At 42.2% G+C, this 17010-nt stretch overlaps 1 protein-coding gene across 1 annotated transcript in view; it reads left to right on the forward strand.

Moving 5' to 3' along the window:
• LOC126356189 (TNF receptor-associated factor 6-B) overlaps positions 1-5531 on the forward strand; it is a 66571-nt gene extending 61040 nt beyond the window's left edge. Inside the window, exon 8 of the mRNA XM_050006971.1 lies at positions 1140-5531. Within this exon, the coding sequence (XP_049862928.1) occupies positions 1140-1467 (328 nt within the window). The 3' untranslated portion in view covers positions 1468-5531. The remainder of the gene's footprint in view (positions 1-1139) is intronic.
• Positions 5532-17010: the final 11479 nt, after the last annotated feature.

Consider the following 17010-nt stretch of genomic DNA (forward strand, 5'->3'; position numbering starts at 1 on the left):
TCCCTTTGGCAGTTATTCACCAGTGGAGTTGTTTCCTGTTTCGCAGTGCCAGAAAGCTTCACCTGATAAGACCTTCAATACATCGGTCTCATTCTTTTGAAGTTCTCTTCGAAAATGACATCCTTTTTAATACACTTTTCAATTTTGCTGAAAGAAGGTTGTGAAGACTCGGATCAAGTGAATAGGGGGGCTATGGAACAACGGGAATGCAATTTTAGGTAAATAATCCTGAGATGGAAGTGTCCATGTGACATGAAGCGTTGTCATGATACAACATCCACTTGTCTGCAACGTCCAGTCTCACTTGATTCACTCTTTTCATGAGCCTTTCAAGGACAACTTTATAAGACACTTTGTTGACTGTTTGTCCTGGAGGAACAAATCTTTTATGCACTATACATCTACTGTAAAATGCAAATTTGCATTGTTTTAATCTTATATTTGCTCATTTGAGCTTTTTTGCCTGAGGAGACGTCTCAGTGTGCCACCCTTCACTATGCTGCTTTGTCTCAGGATCGTACTAAAAAATCCAGGCTTCATCGCCTGTGATTGCATGACTGAATCATTCATGGTCATTAGCAATACTTTCAAGAAGATCAACACATACATTTCTTCAATTGTCCTTTGCTCAGCTGTGACATTTTTCAGAACCAATTTATCACAAACATTTTGCATGTGCAAATCTTTGGTCAGAATTTGATGTACAGTGATGTACAGTTTCCCCAGATTTAACACAAAACTTGATTGCAAAAGGTTGCTCTAAATTCCACTGTTCCATTTTCATAGCACACAACAAAACACAACTTCACTGATGGCACTCTCAAGAATCACATGTTAGCTGTTCGGAGCTCAGACTGAGCTTCTGGAAGGGATAAACACACCAGTCTACACAAGTAGAACAACACAGCATTGCCAGATTGCACACAGATTTGTCAGTCTCATTTTTCTCACACACCTTGTGTGTCTATTGGTAGTAACAAACTTTTCATCTCCTGAAGGCATGTGGTGACCAGCAAATTCTGTCTCGTACATTATTTAATTTTCTCATGTGAATTTTCCATTTGATATAAATAAATGTGAGAACGAAATAATGATTGTCATCTCATTTTTAGCTTATAATTCAGAATTGTTTGTTTCAGGTTTTGCGCACGGCTTAATATATCACCAAAAGATCACAATTACTTATCATTGTTGATTCATCTTATGAAGACTGATCATGACGTTTGCTTAGATTGGCCGTTCACTGGAAGAATTAGTTTTCGATTGGTCAATATGAAAGATTCACAGTTACACATTCAAGAAACCATGATGTCTAGGCCAGAAATTGACGCATTTCAACAGCCAACAAAAAACATTAACCCTAGAGGATTTGGATACACAGAATTTATTTCAATACCAGAACTTATGACTGCTGGATTCATACATAACGATACACTTACCATCAAAATAAAAGTGCAAAGTGTGTAATTAATGTGATTCTTCAGGTTTGCTCAATGTAGTAGATCATTAAGGAGACCTTGGACAAGAAGCCGGATAGGCACGTGCAATATTTCATCAGTGTACTGGCTGACTATCATCAGGTGCACTCATGGACTGCTCTTTTTGAACACAATAATATGGCCATTCACCTAGTACTTGTCTGATGCGTCTATATACTTCATGCATAAACGAGACCATTCACAAAATGGTAGAAACATTGAGTTGCTGCAGGCACAAAAAAAAAAAAAATGAAAATAAAACTTGCTGGAATTCAGATGAATACTTTAATGAGCTAGAGAGTACACACACACACACACACACACACACACACACACACACACACACACACCACACACACACACACACGACATTGTGCTGGCTGAACACACAATGCCAGGATTGCAGTTCGACTGATGGACCATAGTGAGGGGATGTGTCGGGTGCTGTGGGTAGAGTGAGAAAGAGGTGGGGAGTGGGATGAGGGCTTGAGGATAGGTAGCTGGTGTCTCAGACGATAGCAGCAGGTGTGCAGGTTAGAAATGCAGGAACGGGAGACAGCAGGTGCACTGGCTAGGAATGCGACACATAGGCATTGGAGTCAGTGAGTTAGTGCAATGCAAAGTGACAGTGACATAGACTGATAGTTTTAACAGGACAGACAAAGGGGAAGCCGTTGAGTAGAGGGTGTGCATGCACTGAATTAATAGAGATTGAGGCCAAGGCAGTTATCGGAGTGCAAGGACAATTCCCATCTGCATAGTTCAGAGAAGCTGGAGCTGCATGGTAGGCAGGGATTGTGGAACAGCATGTTGTGTTCAGTAGCATGTTCCACCACTGGATGGTCAGCTCTGTTTTTTGCCACAGTTTGGCAGTGGCCTTTCGTGCTGATGGACTGCTGGTTAGTGCTCATGTCGACTTAAAATGCTGTGCAGAAATTGGAGCACAGCCTATATATGACATGACAATTTTCACAGATGTCCCCGTCTCTGATGAGGTAGGAGAAGTCTGTGACAAGATTAGAGTTGAAATCGATGAGCAGTTCAATCAGGCAGGTCATGCACTCAGGGTATTCCACAGGGATGTGACCTATGTGCCAAGACACTGGAAGGTGGAGTATCATGTGGATGGACCAGGATATTGTGTATGTTGGGTGGACGAAGGAATACCACTTCAGGATGGATGGGAAAGATCAGGGGTAGGATGTACCATCTATCACATCCTACTCTACTTCTGTCACAGGCTTCTTCTGTCTCAGCTGAGGCAAGGACACCTATGAAATTAGCCATCAGCTCTACTGCAATTTCTACAGAGCATTTTTTATGGATATGACCACCAACCAGCTGTCCACCAATATGAATGGCCACAGACAAAACTGTGGACAAGAATAAAGTTGACCACCCAGGGGCAGAACATGCTGATTGACCACCAACCAGCTGTCCACCAATATGAATGGCCACAGACAAAACTGTGGACAAGAATAAAGTTGACCACCCAGGGGCAGAACATGCTGATTAGCACAACATGCTGGAGCTCAGGGGTTATTTTACAACCCATGCCATCTGGACCTTTTTGTCTAGCACTTTTTTGAAAATTTAAATGGGAGTTATCCTTTCAACACTTCCTTCACTCCAGTAATCCTTCTACACTCAGATCCTCAAATACTAGACACAAATTTGGGAGGGCAATGATTCAAATCTACAAAGAGCCATCCAGATTTAAGTTTTTTCATTATTTCTGTAAAGTTCCTGTAGACAAATGGCAGGCTTATTCCTCCAAAAGGGCATGGTCAAACTGCTTCCCCATCCTGGAATCAGTCTGGGCTTGTGCTCCATCTCTAATGATCTTGATGTTGGGATGTTAAACTAAATCTATCTATCTTCCTGGCCTCAATCACCACTAACACACTTCATGCACACCCTCCAGCCAGAACTTTCCTCTTCCTCAGTGCTGTTACCCCCTCACATTCTATGCCTCCACATTGACATCATCGTGCACCATTCAAACTCACCAGCTTCGTCTTCCGTTGTCGCATTCCTAGCCCATGGACATGCCACCTTCCCATCCTGCATTTCTAACCCGCACACCTGCAGCCACCCTCCAAGCCACAAGTTACATCTCCACAACCCCTCATCCCAGTTCTCGCCTCTCTGTCTTTCTACCCAACCCCAACCTACCCGATGTAATCGCTCACTCCTGCCAACATGGCATTAGGTATTCAGTTGGCACAATGTAGCTGCTCAGGTGTGCACTTGTGTGTATATGCACTTAAACTTGCTAAATAGGGTTCATCTGAAAGCTAACAAGTTTTCATTCTATTTTATGTGCCTGTCAACAGCTTGACACAAACTATTCGACAAATTCCTTCCTTTACTCCTAAAGTATTTACATACCATATTTGATTTATTTTTAACATACTTTGTGTATAAATATATCACTGTACATAATATTATTTCTTTGACTTAGTGCAGAAACATAACTTATATTTTGTCATTTTTAATATACCACAGTTGACTTAATTCAAAACATCTGCAAGAAATATTGTCTTTTGCTGTTTTCCATGGCATATTAGTGTACAATTGTTTTTGACGTTGAAATGCATTTATACACTGTGATAAATTTCATCAAAATCAATCAGCTGTGTGGCATTGGACTAGCAGTTTACTGCAGACTAGTTCCTGGTCTCCACCGGAAAAGATCATATGCAAAGTGTCACACCAAAAAAGATGAGACTGGTGTAAATTTGTATTCTTACGAGGCATGTTCAGTTAGTTATACTTGCTTTAAAGTGGATCCCCTTGTAATCTGTATACAGCTGTAGTCATTCTAGCATTGCTCAAAACATTCTATGGAGCATCACAAGAGTTCAACCATTTTTGCCTTCCACAAAGCATACAAATTCTTAAGTTCTAATCTGCTGCCACTGAGTTGAGTGATTGTGTTGAAACTTGTCAAAACCTGTGTATTGTTGTTCTGTGGTGTATTGCCATATTTTGAGAGAATGCAAACCTGTACTTATGACTAGTTTGAATATTTTGTCTGTTAATGTTTCGTTTACAACATTTTTGCACTTTTTATTATCTAAATACAATAGTAGTATTTTGTCTGGTACATGAACATTACCACAGAATGTAGTGTGTGTGCTTCCATTTTGTGATATTTTCCACTGATTTCTGTAACATGGTCTGTTGTATAATTACTAGGATAAAAAGTTTTGTACTTGATTTATAATCTGATTATCGTGTCACTGAGGAAGCTATAGTGGTGTGCTGGGATGTTTTTCTTTGACTGTATATTAGATTTAGATAATGTCACCACTCCTAGTGAATATAGGAATAATTCAAATCAAATGCCTTTGCCTTTGATGGTGGTTTACATACAATGTCATACATGGCCAATACAGTGTTACAGCAGCATATAATTTTATGTTCCTAAGTGCAGGACCTAGCAGTTTTGACTGATTCCTGAGATCTCTCCTGCTCCATCCCCATGGCCTCCTTCCTTTCAGGGTATTAGTTCTCACATACTGCTGAAACTCAACGGGCACTGTGAAGATTCAGTCTGTGTCCTTAAGAACAGCAAGCAGATATGTTGTTGATATAGCATTTATTTTTTTTAAATTACTTAAGTTTCTGGGGCTCTTGCCATGGATTTTCATTAAAATAAAGCATTTTTTAATGTCCGTTCTCAAAGTATTACTCAAAAGTGCAATTAACTACCATACTGTAGAAAACCATTAACTAATAAGAGACTATTTTATCTGTAGGAAAACACGGTTAGATTCCATATTATTGCATTATGAGGTATGTTATATACACTTTAAAATGTCAGTATTATATTGTGTGGGGTGGGATCTTTTTCAAAGTGCAATAACAACCATCCTTTTGTAATATACATTTTACTGCATTGTTTTTAGAATATATGTATTACTGGTGTCATCATTTGAACCAGTATTAATCACTATTATGCCGTCCAGTTTATTAAGCAAGTGATTGGGTTATAGCAGATATTGAATGTATATTGTTTATCCAATTAAAGCACTTTCAAATCGTTAATTTTTTGTGGTTATTTTATTAATATATAAGTCTGTCACATTTACCTCATTCCTGCATGTTTTTCTTACATATGTGTTCATTTCTTGGGAAAAGAAATAGTTACAAACTCTGAGCAAGATACTTACAATTTTAAAGAAGAGCAATTTTCACACAAACTGAACTTGCAAAAATGTGTAGAATGCAGTGAATAGATATCACAGTTGTTTCATGCATGTGCTTCACCAACATTCCTTTTTTTATACAACTATATTTGTATTCATTTATTGAATTACACATCTGTGGCAGTGGCTTAGTGCCAATAGAATACATCATAAGACACTAAGAATTTATTGAAAGAAACTTTAAGAATACTTGAAACAGTGAAATTTAAGCATAACTCTGAAAACAACAATAGCAATAACAATGCATACAGAACATGATTGAGGGCAGAAGACCAAGGGAAAAGCCAAGCGACAAGTGGCTAAAAAGTCCAGGAAAGATGAGAAGAGTGGATCAGAGTAGCGACAGATGGCTGGACCAGAGAAGATGGAGAGGCTTGTGTTCCAAGCAGACCTTGCTAGTGGTGGGAAGCTATAAGATGATGATGATAATGAATAATGGTCCTGTTAGGAACCTTTCTGAATTTGCCTGGAATGATTAGGGAAAAAGGAGATCAAGTGCTCTAATGTTATCTATTTCAGGTACTGTTTTGGGGTGGATCCAATAAGCCACAATTATTAATAATAATTATTAACTCACACACCCATGACCACAGTCTCTGGCAGCTGAAGCCAGACTGCAAGCAGCACAGCTTGATGGAACAGTCAGCCAGGTGACTGGAGTGAGGAGGAGGCTGGGGCAGGGAGTGGGAGTGACGGCAGGGTAGAGACTGGGCACAGCAAAGTGGTGCTTGTGGTGGCATGCAGGGACGAGGTGGAGAGAGGGTAGAGCACCTACGTGGAGGCCGGGGTAGTGGAAACGGTGAGAAGTAAAAAGACTTACGGCGTGTTGGTGAAATAGAGGGTTGTGTAGTGCTGAAATCGGAACTGGGGAGGGGTTAGATAGGTAAAGACAGTGACTAACGGAGGTTGAGGCCAGGTGTGTTACAGAACATAGGATATATTGCAGGGAGGTTTCCCACCTGCGCAATTCCAAAAAGCTGGTGTTGGTAGGAAGCATCCAGATGGCACAGACTGTGATGTTGTTGTTGTGATCTTCAGTCCGGAGACCGGTTTGATGCAGCTCTCCATGCTACTCTATCCTGTGCAAGCTCCTTCATCTCCCAGTACCTACTGCAGCCTACATCCTTCTGAATCTGCTTAGTGTATTCATCTCTTGGTCTCCCTCTATGATTTTTACCCTCCACGCTGCCCTCCAATGCTAAATTTGTGATCCCTTGATGCCCCAGAACATGTCCTACCAACCAATCCCTTCTACTAGTCAAGTTGTGCCACAAACTCCTCTTCTCCCCAATCCTATACAATACCTCCTGATTAGTTACGTGATCTACCCATCAAATCTTCAACATTCTTCTGTAGCACCACATTTCGAAATCTTCTATTCTCTTCTTGTCCAAACTATTTATCGTCCATGTTTCACTTCCATACATGGCTACACTCAATACAAATACTTTCAGAAACGACTTCCTGACACTTAAATCTATACTCGATGTTAACAAATTTCTCTTCTTCAGAAACGCTTTCCTTGCCATTGCCAGTCTACATTTTATATCCTCTCTACTTCGACCATCATCAGGTATTTTGCTCCCCAAATAGCAAAATTATATCCTCCTTTCAAGACACTGTCCATTCCGTTCAACTGCTCTTCGAAGTCCTTTGCTGTCTCTGACAGAATTACAATGTCATCGGTGAACCTCAAAGTTTTTATTTCTTCTCCCTGGATTTTATAACCTACTCTGAGTTTTTCTTTTGTTTCCTTCACTGCTTGCTCAATATACAGATTGAATAACATCGGGGAGAGACTACAACCCTGTCTCACTCCCTTCCCAACCACTGCTTCCCTTTCATGTCCCTCGACTCTTATAACTGCCATCTGGTTTCTGTACAAATTGTAAATAGCCTTTCGCTCCCTGTATTTTACCCCTGCCACCTTTAAAATATGAAAGAGAGTATTCCAGTCAACATTGTCAAAAGCTTTCTCTAAGTCTACAAATGCTAGAAACGTAGGTTTGTCTTTCCTTAATCTTTCTTCTAAGATAAGTCGTAGGGTCAGTATTGCCTCACGTGTTCCAGTATTTCTACGGAATCCAAACTGTTCTTCCCCGAGGTACTTCTACAAGTTTTTCCATTCATCTGTAAAGAATTTGCTCTAGTATTTTGCAGCTGTGACTTATTAAACTGATAGTTTGGTAATTTTCACATCTGTAAACACCTGGCTTCTTTGGGATTGGAATTATTATATTCGTCTTGAAGTCTGAGGGTATTTTGCCTGTCCCATACATCTTGCTCACCAGATGGTAGAGTTTTGTAAGGACTGGCTCTCCCAAGGCCGTCAATAGTTCTAATGGAATGTTGTCTACTCCCGGGGCCTTGTTTCGACTCAGGACTTTCAGTGCTCTGTCAAACTATTCAAGCAGCATCGTATCTCCCATTTCATCTTCATCTACATCCTCTTCCATCTCCATAATATTGTCCTCAAGAACATCACCCTTGTATAGACCCTCTATATACTCCTTCCATCTTTCTGCTTTCCCTTGTTTGCTTAGAACTGGGTTTCCATCTGAGCTCTTGATATTCATACAAGTGGCTCTCTTTCCTCCAAAGGTCTCTTTAATTTTCCTGTAGGCAGTATCTATCTTCCCCCTCATGAGATAAGCCTCTACATCCTTACATTGTATTCTAGCCATGCCTGCTTAGCCATTTTGCACTTCCTGTCGATCTCATTTTTGAGACGTTTGTATTCCTTTTTGCCTTCTTCATTTACTGCAGTTTTATATTTTCTCCTTTCATCAATTAAATTCAATATTTCTTCTGTTACCCAAGGATTTCTACTAGCCCTTATCTTTTTACCTACTTGATCCTCTGCTGCCTTCACTACTTCATCTCTCAGAGCTACCCATTCTTTTTCTACTGTATTTCTTTCCCCCGCTGCTGTCAATTGTTCCCTTATGCTCTTACTGAAACTCTGTAAACCTCTGGTTTAGTCAGTTTATCCAGGTCCCATCTTCTTAACTTCTTACCTTTTTGCAGTTTCTTCAGTTCATAACCAATAGATTGTGGTCAGAGTCCACATCTGCCCCTGGAAATGTCTTACAATTTAAAACCTGGTTCCTAAGTCTCTGTTGTACCATTATATTATCTATCTGAAACCTGTCAGTATCTCCAGGCTTCTTCCATGTATACAGTCTTCTTTTATGATTCTTGAACCAAGTGTTAGCTATGATTAATTTGTTCTCTGTGCAAAATTCTACCAGGCAGCTTCCTCTTTTCATTTCTTACCCCCAATCCATATTCACCTACTACGTTTCCTTCTCTCCCTTTTGCTACTACCGAATTCCAGTAACCCATGACTATTAAATTTTCTTCTCCCTTCACTATCTGAATAATTTCTTTTATTTCATCATACATTTCTCCAATTTCTTCGTCATCTGCAGAGCTAGTTGGCATATACACTTTTACTACTGTGGTAGGCGTGGGCTTTGTATCTATCTTGGCCACAATAATGCGTTCACTGTGCTGTTTGTAGTAGCTTACTCGCATTCCTATTTTCCTATTCACTATTAAACCTACTCCTGCATTACCCCTATTTGATTTTATATTTATAACCCTGTATTCACGTGACCAGAAGTCTTGTTCCTCCTGCCACCGAACTCCACTAATTCCCACTATATCTAACTTTAACCTATCCATTTCCCTTTTTAAGTTTTCTAACCTACCTGCCTGAGTAAGGGATCTGACATTCCACGCTCCGATCCGTAAAACGTCAGTTTTCTTTCTCCTGATAACGACGTCCTCTTGAGTAGTCCCCGCCCAGAGATTCGAATGGGGGACTATTTTACCTCTGAAATATTATACCTAAGGGGACGCCATCATCATTTAACCATACAGTAAAGCTGCATGCCCTCGGGAAAAATTACGGCTGTAGTTTCCCCTTGCTTTCAGCCGTTCGCAGTACCAGCACAGCAAGGCCGTTTTGGTTAGTGTTACACGGCCAGATCAGTCAATCCCCTGCAACTGCTGAAAAGGCTGCTGCCCCTCCTCAGGAACCATACGTTTGTCTGGCCTCTCATCAGATACCCCTCCGTTGTGGTTGCACCTACGGTACGGCTATCTGTATCGTTAAGGCACGCAAGCCTCCCCACCAACGGCAAGGTCCATGGTTCATGCGGGTGGGGGGTGATGCAGTCATTGAAATGAAGATCATGTTGGGTTGCATGCTAACACCCGAACCTCTAGATGTTTGACATTTAGATTGGTACCAAAAGTTGTGTGTCGATAGAGTATCAACCAAACAGTTTGTGCTGTGTGCTGTCGTCCAGCAGAACATGTGTAAATGGTAATTAAAAGTAACACCAGAATTATGGCTGTAGAAAAAGTGCATCTGTCAGGTCCACACATCAATATCTCTGGTAGGTTGAGTTAGTAGAGCATCAAATCGTCATATTAAGGGTCCCGAGTTCGAAACCTACTGATGCTGTGTTTTTTTAAAAAAAAACAGCGTATGCTTGAAATTGTTATATGAGAGGAAATTTTTGTGACTTGTACATAGAATTTTTTGGAGTTTGTAGCAATGTTCTTTTGGCAGTCTGTTTTCACTTCATTAGCTGAAAGCAGCACCCCTATAGTGTACATTTGTATAGGCAACATCACACCTATTTATACAGATGTACTCTATAGGTTTTCTACTTTCAACTAATGAAACAAAACCAGACTCTCAAAAGAACATTGCTACAAACTCCGAAAAGTCCTATTTACAAGTCACAAAAATTTTCTCTCATATAACAATTTCAAGCGTAAGCTGTTAAAAAATTGGCATCATTAGGTTTCAAACCTCAGTACGATTATCTGACGCTGTACCAGCTGACCTACCAGAGGCATTGACATTTGCACTTCACAGATGCACTTTTCCTGTACTACATAGTTCTGGTGTTACTTTTCATTACCATTTACACATGTTCTACTGGACGACAGCACACAGAATGAATTAAATAAGTGTTTTGATTGATACTCTTATCAACACACATTTGATACCGATCTGAGTGTCAGACATCTGGAGGTTTGGGTGTCGGCAACAGGACAGCCCTGCTGTTTCTTGGCCACAGTTTGATGCTGGCCATTCATGCAAACAGACAACTTGTTTTTTGTCATGCTCACATAGAATGCAGCACAGTGGTTGCAGAAAAGCTTGTAGATCACACGAATGGTTTCACAGGTAGCTTTGCCTGTGATGGGATAGATGATGTTTGTGACTGGACTAGAGTAGGTGGTGGTGGGAGGATGTATGGGACAGGTCTTGCATCTAGGTGTATTACAGTGATATGAGCCACGGGCCAAGGTGTTGGGAGCAGGGGTTCTGTAGGGATGGATGAGGATATTGTGTAGTTTCAGTGGGTGGTGGAATATCATTGTGGGAGGGGTGGGTAGGGCTAGACATTTCTCATGTCAGTGCATACGAGAGATAGTCGAAACCCTGGCAGAGAATGTAATTGAGTTGCTCCAGGTCTGGGTGGTACTGAGTCATGAGGGGAATGCTCCTTTGTGACCAGACGGTGGGACTTTGGGAGGTGGTGGGTGACCCCCACCTGCTGAGATTCCACCAATCTTTAACCCTCACCAACATAGTCCTGCAAAACCACACCAGTCTGGCCCAAACCCTCTTGCAATGCCTCCTCTCCATCTGCAAAATTCTTCTGCTATGCAATTCGACATTCCTGGCTCCCATAACACACATTGAAACTCTTGTCCTTCAGGAACCAGAGCAGCATGCACAATGTCAGTTCAAAAAACTCTCTACCCTGTTCACGTCCTACTCCTGCCTTTGGACTTCCACAATCCACCACCTCTACAACAACCTCCAAACCTCCTCTGTATCCTCTCATAGCTGACAAACCCTGTCTCCCAGACCTACCACATTTACCCCGCCCCCAAAAACTGCCTCCCACCACCACACAGAATCCAGAACCTAAACAGACCTGAAATGCAGTCCTGAACATTTCCTCTGAAATCCTTAACCCCGCAAAAGTATCGGTCCTTTCCAAAGGCCTCATCTTTTGTCCAACAGTCGGCCGCGGTGGTCTCACGGTTCTAGGCGCTCAGTCCGGAACTGCGGGACTGCTACGGTCGCAGGTTCGAATCCTGCCTCGGCATGGATGTGTGTGATGTCCTTAGGTTGGTTAGGTTTAAGTAGTTCTAAGTTCTAGGGGACTGATGACCACAGATGTTAAGTCCCATAGTGCTCAGAGCCATTTTTTTTTTTTTTTCCCAACATCCAAATTCAATCATGCATGATTTGTTAAAGACCTTCTCTCCTTCTCCTGTTCCCTACATTGGAAGCACTTTTTGCCGTCAACCCCACCAATCACACTCAACCAGAGACCAAGATTGAACCCTGCCGTACTCATTTCACTCGTCCATCCAAACATGATCCACTCCCACTGCCTCCAAATCACCCCTTGTTAACTTTCCAGAGTTTCTTAACCTCAAACCTTGCCTCACCATCATTCCCCAAATCACTCAAAAATCCCAGTCCACAGAAAGAACCACAATCCATCACCTAAAAACTGATCCCAACCTTATAATCCTTCCTGCTGACAAAGGCTCCACCATTGTTGTTTTGAGTCGCAAGGACTACCCAGCAGAACAACTCCTCCAGCTGTCAGATTCATCCACCTACAAGCCCTGCCACATTCCAGAAATCCAGCAGGATCTCCAGTCTCTCGTCAAAAATTTAGGCCATTCCCAAAACCTCTCCCTAGAGTCCATCTCTCTCCTCAACGTCACCACTCCCTGCACTCTGTGTAGTGTAGGTTCTTTAAATGGCATATACATTAATAAATATTAATGCTGACTCTGTATGGCAATGCTATTATGGAGATGTATGATTATATCTATTCTGACAGAAAACTAAAGAACAAAAATAGCAGTTATTTTATGTACCTCATTTGTCTTGTTTCACCAATCTTGGTGCCTGTCAGTCTTCTGAGTTAGTGTGAGAAAGACGCATTTAACTGAGTCGGAGTACTCTGTTAAGTAGAAGTTGAAATATGCAGAAGTCGCAAGTTTTGTTTGTACTACCAAGTTATGTCCTTATTTCCTTCTCCTGATGCAACGACAACTTGCATTTTTAAATGGGTACATTTGCAGACGAATTTATTTATGAAGAGAGAATTGCCACCACAGCTATGCCGGCATTGTTGTACGTTGTTGGGGAGAAATGTAAATTACCAAGCTGCCCACAAAAACTGTGAGATAAACATTTATCTAATCCCTGCGCTTGTTTCTGGGCAGACAAATTTTGGTGCTGCTTACTGATAATAGCTACATATATCTCTTCCCCAACCAATATAACTCCTACCTTCTACACACTTCCTTAAGTCCGTAAATCCAACCACCCAGGATGCCCCATTGTGGCTGTTTACTGTGCCCCCACTGAGAGAATTTCTGCTCTCATGGACCAATACCTTCAGCCTATTACCAGCACTCTTCCCTCCTATATAAAAGATACCAACCATTTCTTCCAGTGACTCTCCACAGTTCCTGTTCCTTTACCACATGATGCTCTGCTTGTCACTACTGATGCCACCTCCCTTTACACTAACATCCCTAATGCCCATGGCCTTACAACCATTGAACACAGTACCCAACGGATTCTAAGCCAACAGCCTCCTTCATGGTCACCATGACCAACTATATCCTCAACCACAATTACTTTTCCTTTGAAGGCATTACCTACAAACAAATCCAGGGCACCCACGTGGCATCATCCTAAGCCAACCTATTCATAGGTCATCTTGAGTAATCCCTTCTAAACACCCACAATCCCAAATCCCTCACTTGATTCAGATTCATTGATGATGTCTTTATCATCTGGATTGAGAGTGAGGACACCCTGTCCACACTTCTCCAGAATCTCAACACCTTCACCTGGTCCTACTCAACCCAACAAGTCACCTTCCTCGATACTGACCTCCGCCTCAAAGACTGCTACATCAGTACCTCTGTCCATATCAAGCCTACCAACTGCCAGCAATACCTCCACTTTGACAGCTGCCACCCATTCCAAAGCAAGCCTTTTCATACATTTTAGCCATCTATGGCCTTCCCATTTGTAGTGATGAGCAATCCCTTTTGAAATAGACTGAGGGCCTCCCTGAATCCTCCGCAGACTGTAACTATTCTCCCAACCTTATCTCCCATGTCTTATCTTTCCAGTCACCCCCCACTTCCCAATGTCCGGCCACAGAGGAGCATTCCCATCGTGACTCAGTACCACCCAGGACTGGAGCAACTGAATTACATTCCCTGCCATGATTTTGACTACCTAACATCATGCCCTGAAATGAGAAATGTCCTACACACTATTCTTCCCATTCCTCCCACAGTTGTAATCCGACACCTACCAAACCTACACAATATCCTCATCCATTCCTACACAATCCCTGCTCCCTACCCCTTGCTTCATGGTTCACATCCCTTTAAGAGACCTAGATGCAAGACCTGTCCTGTACATCCTCCCACCACCACCTACTGCAGTCCAGTCACAAACATCACCTATCCCATCAAATGCAGAGCTACCTGTGAAACCATTCATGTAATCAACAAGCTAAGGTGCAAACACTGTGCTGCATTCTATGTGGACATGACAACAAAGAAGCTGTCTGTCCGCATGAATGGCGACCAACAAACTATTGCCAAGAAACAGCTGAGTGTGCCACCCAGCATGGCATTCTTCATTTCAGCAGCTGCTTCACAGCCTGTGCCATCTGGATCATTCCCACCAACACCAGCTTTTCAGAATTGCTCAAGTGGGAACTCTCCCTGCAAAATATCCTACATTCCTGTGACCCCCCCCCCCCCCTGCCCTCAACCTTCATTAGTCATTGCTCTTACCCATCTAGCCCCTTTCCTGTTCCCATTCCAGCAGTACGAAGCCCTCTATTCCATCAAAACACCCTCAGTCTTTTTATTTTGGTCTTTTTATTTCTCTGCTTTTCCGCTACCCTACCCCCCCAACCTCCGTCTAACCTCCCAAAATGCATCTAGGTGCCCTACTGTGTATCCACCTAGTCCCTGTAGGCTCCCACAAATAGCACTTTACTGTACCCAACCCCTACCCTGCTATCTCTCCCACTCCCTGCATTCGCCCTCTCTGTACCCCCACCACTCGGTTGCCTGTCTCATCATGTGCTGCTGCTCACAGTCTGGCTTCAGCTGCCAGAGACTGTGGTTATGTGTGTGTAAGTTGCATTTGTGTGTGTGTGTGTGTGTGTGTGTGTGTGTGTGTGTGTGTGTGTGTGTGTGTCTATAGAGCAAGAAGCAAATTACACTGATGAGCCGATAAAATTGGTACACCTGCCTAATATCGCCGCGAACACGCAGAAGCGCCACAACACAACATGACATCGACTCGACCAATGTCTGAAGTAGTGCTGGAGGGAACTGTATCCTGCAGGGCTGTCCATAAATCTGTAAGAGTAGGAAGGGGTGTAGATCTCTTCTGAACAGCACATTGTAAGGCATTCAGATATGCTCAAAAATGTTCATGTCTGAGAAGTTTGGCAGCAAGCAGAAGTCTTTAAATTGAGAAGAGTGTTCCTGGAGCCACTCTGTTGCAATTCCAGAAGTGTGGTGTGTCACATTGTCCTGCTGGAATTGCCCAAGTCTGTCGAAATATACAATGGACATGAATGTATGCATATGATCAGACAGGATGCTTATGTACGTGTCACCTGTCAGAGTCATACCTAGATATATCAGGAGTCTCATATCACTCCAACTGCACATGCTCCACACCATTACACAGCCTGCACCAGCTTGAACAGTCCTCTGCTGACATGCAGGGTCTTGAAATGAGAGTCGTCCGATCAGACTACATGTTTCCAGTCAGCAACAGTCCAATGTCAGTGTTGATAGACCCAGGAAAAGTACAAAGCTTTGTGTTGTGCAGTCATCAAGGGTGCACAAATGGGTCTTCGGCTCCAAAAACCGACATTGATGATGTTAGCATTGAAAACTGCAGCAGTTTGCAGAAGGGTTGCACATCTGTCATTCTGAATGATTCTCTTTCGTTGTCATTGTTCCCAGTCTTGCAGGATATCTTTCTGGCCATAGCAATGTCAGAGATTTGATGTTTTACCAGATATTCACGGTAGAAAAGTCTCCACTTCACCTGTACCTCAGAGAAGTTGTGTCCCATTGCTCATGCGCCGACTATAACACCACGTTCAAACTCACTTAAATCTTGATAACTTAACATTGTAGCAGCAGTAACTAGTCTAACAATTGCGCCAGACACTTATTGTCTTATAGAGGGGTTGGCGACCACAGCACTATATTCTGCCTGTTTACAGATATATGTATTTGAATACCCATGCCTGTACCAGTTTCTCTGGCACTTCAGTGTATAAGAAATTGTACCAAGGGTTACTTGTTTATGACAAATATTCAATGTACCAGCAACAGTATTAATAACATAAACCTGCACGAAGGTGAAACATGGCATTTTTCGATTGGCCATCCAGTTCTAGTTTTTCATTGGTCACTTGGTTAGAGCCCAGGTGGCATGATGGGGATATTGCTAAACCCCATGTTATTTCCATTCTTGTATGCCACACTCACGCAATCTGTCAAGCAGCATGCTAAATACTCTGTTATATGAAACTCTGTGATTAGAAAACAGTCATTCATACTCAAGGACACAAGCTTTGGAACTCCCATTGCAAAACACCTAGACAAAGACCGTGTCACCATTCTCCACATGTGTGAATACCTTTTGCATTTTCACTACATTGACACATAGTGTTTTGACTGCACATATAACAACACAACAGTACATTGGTGCAACTACTGTAGTACTGACACGTGAGGTAAACAAGATGTACATTTGCAGGACTCGTCAATCCTAATGCCTCTTGTGCAATTGCAGACACACAGGAATAAAGAGCCGTGCATAAAATTTGTGGGAAGAATGCAGGTACGCATGGGTGTTCTCGTGTCCACACACTTCCTCATTGTGCTAGCAGTCTGCTATGGATCCCCTTCTTTGCTTGGGATCTTGTGCTGTGTTTGTTGTGATGAAAAGGTGACAGAAAAAGAAAGCATAAAAGCGACTGTATGTAAAGAAGTGTCTAAATAAAGAGCTACAAGAAATACAAAGCAGCGACAATGTTTTGTTTGCAAATTTGAGGAGGAGAATGAAGTGTGGATGTATGTTATCACCCTTTATGGCCGCAGACATGCAGTGAACTGGCTTTACTGCCCCACCCATGCACTATCTCCAAGGAAGAAACATGGTGGTGGGATTTGACAGGAATTGATGAGAG

This window comes from Schistocerca gregaria, chromosome 3, assembly GCF_023897955.1.
Source record: "Schistocerca gregaria isolate iqSchGreg1 chromosome 3, iqSchGreg1.2, whole genome shotgun sequence".
NCBI lineage: Eukaryota > Metazoa > Arthropoda > Insecta > Orthoptera > Acrididae > Schistocerca > Schistocerca gregaria.